The sequence below is a fragment of the Opisthorchis viverrini genome, assembly GCF_000715545.1.
Source record: "Opisthorchis viverrini unplaced genomic scaffold opera_v5_159, whole genome shotgun sequence".
In the NCBI taxonomy this organism is placed as follows: Eukaryota; Metazoa; Platyhelminthes; class Trematoda; order Opisthorchiida; family Opisthorchiidae; genus Opisthorchis; species Opisthorchis viverrini.
In genome coordinates, this window is record NW_008751816.1 from 266,046 (window position 1) to 276,454 (window position 10,409).

Genomic DNA, 10,409 nt, shown 5'->3' on the forward strand with positions numbered 1-10,409 from the left:
TCGGGAGTGATCACATTTGACAAACCACGCTTGATTTCCGTTTCCCGCTAGATGCTTTGTACGCCTATCATGCGAATATTATGTTGCGAAAGCAAAACAGCTGTCGAGTTAATCTATAAATGCGTACTGGAAGATCTGGTCGGGTGATTGAGTCCGCACGGTTCAGCAGNTCTGCCAACGGTATGCTCATTATTCTGTTTACTAGCCATCTGACTCCGAACGGTTACGGCTGACTCAGTCTGGCAGAACTGAATTTCATAGCCGAATGAAATCCAGCATTGAGTGAAGTCTGATGTTCTTATGCGTCCCTTTCCTCAAACACATCTACTGTCATGTGGCTGTTTCTGTGGAACATATTGGTTTTCACTTTCGGGCTCCCTGCAGGCTGGCGTTTCTGTTTACTGAGAATCAGAGCATTTTCACGTGCGTGACTCTTACTGTATTGTCTCTGGTTGAATGCTGCTTGTATCACTTGACCTCTTGGGTTAGCCTCGTGGATGTCATGTGATACACATATGACGCTAAATTAGTTTACCCGAACCGATTTCTCTAGTCTGTGATGCTGTAGTGCACAGTATGTTCCCACTCAGAGAATTTCATGGTCGATCACTGCGTGCCAGCCTTATAGGTAAGTTTTAACGACATATTTTGCATATAAGTACTTCGCAATTAGTTCAGCGATGCCCAACCACATAGCCTTGTAGCCTAGTCAGTGAAAAGGATCGATTGTTAATGCATGGTGGTGGAGAGTAGGACTAATAAAATGTAAAAAAACTTACGATTCTGGAGAAAAAGGGCTTGGTCCAGATAAGATAATACAAATTATATATTTGTAACGCACTATTCGTAAGGTCGTAAGCCCACGACCGGTTTCGTCCTTTTTGGGGCTCATCAGATAGGCGCAGTCTTCGGGTTTCCGTCAACCTTATGTTCTACTTGAAACCAAAATGCACGAAATTAGCGAATATACACTCATTTGCAAACTAATTTGGTCTTCTGAGAGGCTCACCTGGAACCCAGCTGAATCTCTAGTTTGTGATGTTTCCAGGACACCGAATGCAATGAATACGATTTGGTTTCCCTACCAAAATGAAACTAAATTTAAGGTTAGTTAGTTGGAGGATAATTTCGGAAAAAGGCCAGCACACAGATGGGCGCTTCACACCTTTTTCATCATAAGTTGGCGGTTTTTAGCGGCGTTTGCTCCGCGTTGTCGATCCTATCTGTGCACCCAAAATAGGCCACTTAAAATGATTTGGTAGCCACTACAAAATCTCTCGGCTCACACAGTACTGATTTAACAAGTGACAAAAGACATTACGTTTTGTTTCTCACGCGGTTGCATCCTTAGACCATCCCGTGTTGGAAATCCACGGTTACCTGCCAACGCCTATCATACTGGGTCATCATGCTTGGCTATCAAAGCTTTTGGTCACGGACTATGGAGATCTGCCACTGTGTGCTACAAATTTTAGGGAGAGATTTACGATCACACTGAGTTTTACGTGCCGGACCTCACCTATTGTTTGTTGTGTACTAGAGAATAAGAAACAAAACAAACGTACCCCTTGTGATATTCAGAAAACACATGTGTTTCTGGATGAGTGGGCAAAGTGGTATTAGTGTATGTAATTGCAACCAAGTTCGGTTCATGCAAGAAGCACCAGCAGTGCTGCTTAAGCCACACCATCCAGCATTAAAAACGGTTTTAAGAAAAGATTCTGGTTTCCAAACAAGCAAAAGGCCGTCGACTGATTGCTGTCCTCAAAGCAGCGGACGTGGAGAATGCCATTTGAAAAAAGAAGCTTCATTCTCATCCCGACACAAGAGACTGGGAGTGCAGTGATTTGATCCCACAGATTAAAACGTTATGCAAAAAGTGGTATGAATTTTGTGACAGTATTCTAACTAAACCAATGCCTCACTATCCAGTGTTATCGTTCACAAAGTTTATCAGGTCAAACGTTGCCTGTGACGGAGAAAGGAAAGAAAGAAAGCGTTCAGCTGTAGCACCCTTCCGGTGCCTAATTGCCATTCCACCAGAAGGAAACACAAGGGCTGGGATACTGCCAGGTTGTCCAGGCCTAGACAGGGGAAGTCGAGTGGCAGACGTCGGATTCCGGTCAGTAAATTCGCACTCTAACCACTTGGGCCATCTCGCCCCACCTGTGACGGAGGATACAACGGTTTCACTCATCAGCTTACCCCGTAAGCCTGAATGATCGATCAGATTGTCAAACCACCGTTTGTCCCAGTTGAATTCAACTCCTGTCACAATACTAGCATGTAATAATAACGACGATGTAGTGATGGGAGAAAATCCGTAACTTTAATTACAGACCTTCGAAATACGAGGCTAACATAGTAAAACTACTCCACACAAATTGGTACAGCTCAACAGGTAAAACAGAAAAACCCCACCATAAAAACTGGGTTTTAATATCCACATGCGTTTTCAGTCTGGGCAAAGTCAACGTAGGTTCAAATTTTAATTTAACACCGTGGTGGCCAGCATGGATCTCATAGAAACTGAGCTGAATCATTAGTAATTCAGCGCCTACAGGGATTCCACCTCTTTTCAGCGCACCAGAGTGGTTCCGGGTTTGTCAGAAAACAAGGCGATCAGTCAGAAAAATATGACAGGTATTGTAATCAGTAGTGAGGCTTTTTGGAGGCGTTTTCCTTCTAATCTTAAATGGCTGACGCGTTTGTCGCACTAACCACTCCAATTGGCAAAAACCATTCCTGTTTGCAAAATTTTACACAATAAAAAGCTTTACCGTCTCATAAAGTTCATGATATCTAACCTCTCCCAGTTATTCGTCTGATGTATCCTTAAGTAGAAAAATCACTTCTCATTTGAAATGAAAGTTTGGTCCAAAGTGGAAGAACAGTTTTACAACCTAATAGATTTTAAACGGCGTAGAATTCAGTCCAGAATTCTCGCTCAGCGTACGAAGCATTTGGAGGAAAATGGTTCAGTAAGATGAAAGCCAAGTTGAAGCTCTCAATATTCCCTATGCGGAATTATAGAAAATCTACACAAATTCATCAGCACTGAAATAGAAAGACAATGCCAAACAGGTGGCTTGGAAGGATGAATGATGAATGAGGATGAATGAAACTCTTTTATGAAAAGTCGCGTCCTAAGGAGCCAGTCAGTACGTGACCCCGTTATTGAAGGATTAGTGGCGTCATATCCTGTCTAAGTCAGAGTTAATCACACTGCTAAGCAGCCACTCGGTTAAGTCTCAGCCACCGGCCGGAAGGTTTCAGGTTTTCGAACTCTCTGAGTTTTGTGAGATGTCCACTGTTGATTGGTCCCAATAAGAACGAGGAAGCTATACTGTGCTCTCCGACTTTTAAGCATGAACTAACTTCATGTACAGGATGAAATCTCTATTAAATGCTGAATTAGTGATATTGATGAGGAGACGACTTACAAAGGCGATAAGCGAAGCTGTAACGTTTGTTTAGACTTTTCGCCAGACAAAGGTGTAGGCTACTGAAAACGGATCAGGGTGGCCTCAGCTATTCAGGAGCTATGCTGTTGAGTGATTTCAGTGTGCCCCAGAAAACAAACTAAAACTAACTTCAGAAAATGCTAAAATCATATGGAATGTTAGAAAACTTCCCGACCGTATTTATGTGTATCTGAATAGATCATGAATAAACTGGAGAGTTAAGGTCAGTAGAGGTATCATAAAACAAGCCCCACAATGGGCAGAAATGCTTTGGAGGCAATGGCGCTCAGGGTCGAAATTCCGGCATACCTATTTTACTTTTCATCCATCATTAGTAAGTTGTCCAACCGGCTAGACTGAAGACAGGGTTATCTTTCGCAACACTGATGTCAGCAAAGCGTCTGCACATCAAAATGTTGCACGTCAGGGAATCAAAGCAAATCCGAACAAAAATTGCCACTGCTCAGTGCCCACTTATTCAATCACTGGATAGTAAATGATGCCCAGAAACAGAATTACTCTACTACCCTGGACGTAAATCAACCTAGTTGGTCGGTAGACATCACAAATCAGGTTTTTTCGGTTAGGCAAAAAGCTTTCGAGTCAAGGCTGCAGAAGAAAGCTCTAATATTAACTAAAATTAGTTAGAATAGGTGCCAGAGATCTGTGGTCTATGACTTTGAGCTATATCTGTCAGTGAGAACCAGCTATGCTTCACTGACCTAGGAAACCGGTGTTTTTATTTCAGAGGAGGATAAATTTATGGTAAAGAAACTATGTAGGTGCTTGGGTAGCCAAGGCGGATAACCGGGTAATTAAGTGGTCGAATTGGTACTTAGGTAGGTATGTAGGCATGCAAATAAGCCAGAAAGTAGCCAGGCAAGAATAAAACGAAAGCTTGTGATTGAATGAGGTGGTCTGTAAGTAAATAACTGAGTGTTGATGTCAGCAAAGCATCTGCACATCAAAATTTTGCACGTCAGGGACTCAAAGCAAACCCGAACAAAAATTGCCACTGCCCAGTGCCCACTTATTCATGCACTGGATAGCAAATGATGCCCAGAAACAGAATTACTCTAATACCCTGGACGTAAATCAACCTAGTTGGTCGGTAGACATCACATATTAGTTTTTCTCGGTTAGGCAAAAAGTTTTTGAGTCAAGGATCCAGAAGAAAGCTCTAATATTAACTAAAATTAGTTAGAATAGGTGCCAGAGATCTGTGGTCTATGACTTTGAGCTATATCTGTCAGTGAGAACCAGCTATGCTTCACTGACCTAGGAAACCGGTGTCTTTATTTCAGAGGAGGATAAATGTATGGTAAAGAAATTATGTAGTTGCTTGGGTAGCCAAGGCGGATAGCCGGGTAATTAAGTGGTCAAATTGGTACTTAGGTAGGTATGTAGGTATGCAAATAAGCCAGCAAGTAGCCAGGCAAGAATAAAACGAAAACTTGTGATTGAATGAGGTGGTCTGTAAGTAAATAACTGAGTGAACGGGCATGTATGTAAGTAGGCAAGCTGGTAAGCAAATAGATGAAAAATTTAACGAATAAACAAGCATGTGCGTTATGCAATGGGTTGGCTGCTGAGTTTGGGAGTGAATGAGTAGTTGATTGTTCGGTTGGATAATTAATTAGTCAGTTACTGTGTGAGCAACTAAGTAAGCTAGGTGGTTAGTCGGTTTAGTCAATCAGTTAGGTATTTAGTAAGTTGGTTAGTTGGTTCATTTAGTTAGTTAGTTAGTTTTCTGGTTACTTGGTTATTTGTTTAGTTGACCAGTTGCTCAGTTAGTTAGTAGTTGGTCGGCTGGTTATTTAGTGCGTGAGTAAGTAGATAAATACATGAATGAGCTAGTATGCCATGTAAAAAATAATACAGCTGGTATAAATTATTAGGTAAACTATAACGATTGCATTCCGGATGTCAGTGTACTTGAATTGGCCTCACTGATTTAAATAAGAACATTCCACCAGTGTTATCATGGTTTTGTTGATTTGACTGAATCGAATCTAAGAGGACTTCCATACTAAAGCTATTCAGGTTAGAAGTGTGCAAAACGGTCCCTCTTACAAGACAAGAACTACCTCCAGTCAGAAGTTTGGCCGTAAACATCAACTAAAACAGCCAATTACTGCCTTCACTTTCCTGCCTACTTTCCTTATTTCAGTAGCGACTTCACTATTAGCATTATTGCTCTGGCATGGGCACCGCAATTATCCTGCCATTCTGCGACCAGCGGTGTACCGAGGCTACCGATTGAAAAAGAACTTCGCTGGAGTGTTCGATGCCGTTACTGCCGGTTCAAATAGTTTGCCGAATACGACATACTACGATTACACACAAATGAACACATCACTGGTTGACCAAACAGAACCTTCCAATTGGACGGACCATGCGAAACAACTTTTACGTCTAAACGGAGTTGCCCTGTCTAATGTTGTACTAACTCACATTGCCTCACGTGTGGTAGCCATCGTCCAAGTTACTCCCTACTTTCAAAGCGTGAAGCCTCGACACATTTGTGGTGGTACAGCTCTTTCTTCCGAGTGGATAATCACTGCTGCGCACTGTGTGGCCCATCTAAAAAAGTAAGCCTCACTGAAATTTACCAGTTTCCTCCACCCCCTCCCCTGCGCAGATCATTACGGCTTTTGAAAGTGGCCAGATTCATGCCGAACACTACCTCCGGGCTTAATCACGATTCTCATCTAGTTCGTGGATTACCTGAGCACCCAATCGAGAAGATTTTCGTCCATCCGAATTTTGATAGGAAGAACATTCTCTCGGATGACATTGCGTTGGTGAAGATCAACTCCAAGAAAATCGATGACATACTTCCATGGGGTGAGGAAGTGGGTGATGTAAGTGCACTCGAACAATTAGAGCCTGTAAGCTCTGAGGCGGTGCCCTGTCTGGTTGCTGGAGCTGGGCGCTTAAGACACAACGCCGTCCTCCCGCATGAGGTGGAGAACCAATGTAAGTTTGTGTAATCCCTCCCTAGTATGGTTAAGTGCAACTTATTCGTCTATTTTTCAACAGATTTGCATGTTGCCATAGTGACCAGGAAGTCGTGCATGGGTCTGCTCAACTTACTAAACCATAAAGTCCCCGAGAATGTGACCAGAAGGCGGCTGCAATCGGATACACTTATTTGTGCTGGTGGTCAGCTGGATGACGGAGACACATGTCAAGGAGATAGTGGTGGCCCTTTGATTTGCGCCGTACATGGGTCTTACGATCATGAAGCTGAACAGTTTGACGAGGCAAGTCATTGATTTTAGTTACAGTCAATCTACTGGTGCGCTGATGATTTTACCCGAGGTAGTCGATTACAATGTAAAGCCTTTCAATGAGTGACTTGAAATGACGCAAATTCAAAAAGTAACTTTCATTTATCACCGATCACCTCCTTACGTAAATGGACGCAAAGGTTCACCTGAATGAATAAGTACACTAAAATAACGTAAACATTCAGTAGAAATCCTTATTCAACCTGTTAAGATCATCCGTAATGATGATACACAGTGGTGGTCGGGAGAAGCTCCCATAAACGCAGAACCAGCTCTCTTATGCCAGGAATAAGCAGCTGTCTCCGAGATGAAGACAGCGTCAAATGAATATGACCAAAACTGGAAGCCTGACCATCGGCAATAGGTAACACACAACTCGGCATCCTCAAAGGTTAGTTTGGATAGTCCCCTTAAGAGTGAATTATCAGCTCACTAGTCATCTCGCTTTTTAAATGCTGACAATGGAGAAAACTGTTGTGAACAACAGCTTAGAATTTGCTGTCGGAACATGGTTTGCAAAACTTTAGGATCACTCTACGAAAAAAATTGATATATGTATAAATGGCTGGCAACACTGTCGGATTTCCCGGTCCAACGTAATCGAACCATAGGATATCTCACCGTAGTGGGAGAGCCGGAGATGGTTTACGCCTAGCAGAACATGGTTCTGAAAGTAGGCTTGAAGGTCCGGGTTCGAATCTCACTAGTGGTTTGCAAGATACCCACTAGTGGGGATTTTGAGCAAGGATGAAAAAGCAGCACGCCGCCTATAGGTTTTTCGGCATAAACCGACCTCATTTTTAGAATGAAATCCCCAGTGATAGTTGCATACTTAGCAATTGAGGAGAATTCCGAAGTTTCAGTTGTCAGATAAAAAGAACATTGGAGTTTCCTTTAACATCCCATCCGGCAGGTAAAGTCGGTCTTTGCGGGAAATCGCAAAGCAGATATATCGCTCAAAGAGTGAAATCATCGGCAGTGTGCATTCCACGAGTATCCGGAGAATCCATACTCGTGAAATTCCGGTTAGTAGCTGAACACGTACCATAGGTCAATCGGCTTTGTTGGCTTGCACAGTTTGGATAGGGCTTCATAGGAAAAGCAGTTTTGTAGATTTTTGACATTCATTGAAATAGACATACTGGCATGCCATGTGACTTTTCGGTGCACCTTGGCATGCCCCGTCAGCTACTTGAGCACGAAACGTTTGTAAGTCGATCGCCTAGTTCAGCGAACAGATCGGCATCCACCGATCCTCTGTATCTGTTGCTGAGGAAAATGTTGGTAGCTCGGGTGGCGTAGATGGTCGTTAGTTTGTTCGCTGAGCTGGGCAATTCGACTGCAAACGTTTCATCACCAACTGAGGTGACACCACCAAAGAGACCCAGGACAGAGGTCATTCCAGCATCAACTGGATGATGAGAGCATAGAAGACCAAGCTCATAGGTAACAGGGTCACCAATTAATCAGAACACTGAATAATAGGGGACCAATCACCCTGATCGAACAACTAATCGTGGTTGAAGGTCAAACTTGGCTAGTGGCAAACACACTAACACACACACACACACACCAACACTTAAGGGCTAACCATTGACCCATCGCTGCACTCGACTCCTCACCCTAACAACATACTGATGATGTCGCCTCAATTGGTGGTGGAACGTTAGAAATCAAATTATCCAGCTCAGAGAACAAACGAACTGGATATCTGTGATGATGTACATCTTCAAATTTGCAGCCGCAGTTCATGTTCACAAACCTCATGCAGTAAAACAAAGTAGACCATGTTGACAATGAGAGTCTGACTGACGTGAACAGCCGAATTCTTGTTCTTTGCTCTGGTGCTTGTTTCACGTTAATTAGTGAGAACGGCTTTCTTCTCAAACCTCTTCTACCCATCAGTCTCCCATGAGTAACTACGCCCTGTTTTCTCTGGTCTTTCAGTGGTACTTGGCAGGAATCGCTTCCTCTGGAATCGGGTGCGGTAAATATGGAATCCCTTCTATCTACACACGAATTCAAGCATATACACAATGGATAAACAGCAACTACAAACCGGCAATCATATCGAGTGCGTTCAATTCTGTCAACACTACGCGGTGACCTAATGGTTTCGGACGACAACACTCCACTGTGCCAACGGAAAAAAGGCATGCTCGGGGAATCTAACTGTATTTGAAAACATGCATCAATAAAAGTAGTTGTTTTGAAGTTGAACTCTATAAACCTTGTGAATTTCGGAATAATAGATGGTAAACAGGCTCCTCACGTCTGAGCATAAAATGGATTGAATTAGTGAAGTTGGACGCCTCCCTATTCGCCATGCCAATACGTACACAAGACGAATAACAGCTGTGAGACGTAAAACATCCAGAATACCTGGCGGTCTCGAAGAAGGAACACCTTTCAGGTTCAGAGAACCCCAGCATTGAACTGGTGGGCAGAATCCCAAATTTCTCAGGGGGAACCATAAAATGTTCCCACTCCTGACTCTACAATTCCCCCAAAAGGACGACCTTTTCTTCAGAAATCTGGAAATGTGAACACGACTTGGCATGAAACTGATTTCTGTTTAGCTCTTGTGGACCACATCGGTCAACTGTAGTGCCAGTTTTTGATCGGCTCAATGTGTTTGACACCTGGACGTTCCCTATGAGGGGATGATCTCATTGCGTGTGTGTAATAAAACAAATCATGAGATCCTCATTAGATGGTGAACTTGACAGCTTTTAGTTTGGTTTCGCTAATCGGTGCTACCAAAACAGTCAAGTTAACTTCACGAGGAGGGCTTCGTTATGTGGATGAATGGTAATCCAGCTAAATCGCTTAGGTCCTAATCATGCATGTCGTGTGTCCCAGCTTGCTCACTTGTGAATCCTGCAGATAAAAGCATAGTGCATTGTTTTGGCACCGAAGCTCAAACAAGTCTAACCAAGTTTATTCCAGGTAAGTCTTCCCGAATCATGCCGCATTATAAACGAATGGCGCCACTTTAGAACCCAATTTGCAAATAGGCTCGTAAGATCAAATACAAATGGGCTGTTATAAAAGCGCTACTGTAGAAGAGCATTAAGACGTCAACAGCCAAGGCTAGGTTCACTCGATTTCAATCACAGGTCCCGTTTCGTCGTCATGTGTAACAGCGTGGTAGAGGAGTTAATCTTCTACTTTTGGGGTTGTGTCCAACCACAGGGATGTGACCACTAGCTGACTAAAAATAGGCTAAAACTAGTTTATCAGGGGATCTAATCTGCCACAGATACTGTTCTTTACGTGGTGATAACGATCAAGGAAATAAAAAAGGCCACACCGTATATGACAGGTAATAAACGCTTGTTTTGAAGACCACTGGGAAATCCTCAGAGTGCTAGCTTTAGCTAACTGGACTCCGGTGGTAAATCTGATACTCACAGTCCCGGAGCTACCAGACCTTCATTGTCCAGTGTCGAAATATTTTCGAACAGGATTAGTTGGGCAGAGTAGTACAATGGTCGTTAGTTTGTTCGCTGAGCTGGGCAATTTGATTGGAATACAACTGCAATACAATATATCGTGTATAAAACGAAACAGTAGATGTACGTATGTGTACGTTAGACGTACAAAACTGAATGTCTGTTAGGTCGTCTTATGAAACTGAGGGTTTGACCGA

The 10,409-nt window shown here is 43.0% G+C and overlaps 1 protein-coding gene across 1 annotated transcript; it reads left to right on the forward strand.

The window, feature by feature from the left end:
• Nucleotides 1-576: 576 nt before the first annotated feature.
• T265_07135 (hypothetical protein) lies at nt 577-8,863 on the forward strand (the record flags this gene model as incomplete). Its single annotated transcript, XM_009172579.1, has 5 exons — nt 577-628; nt 5,635-6,055; nt 6,106-6,443; nt 6,507-6,688; nt 8,705-8,863. 5 exons carry the CDS (start codon nt 577-579, stop codon nt 8,861-8,863), a joined length of 1,152 nt encoding a protein of 383 aa, XP_009170843.1.
• Between the last annotated feature and the right edge of the window lie 1,546 nt (nt 8,864-10,409).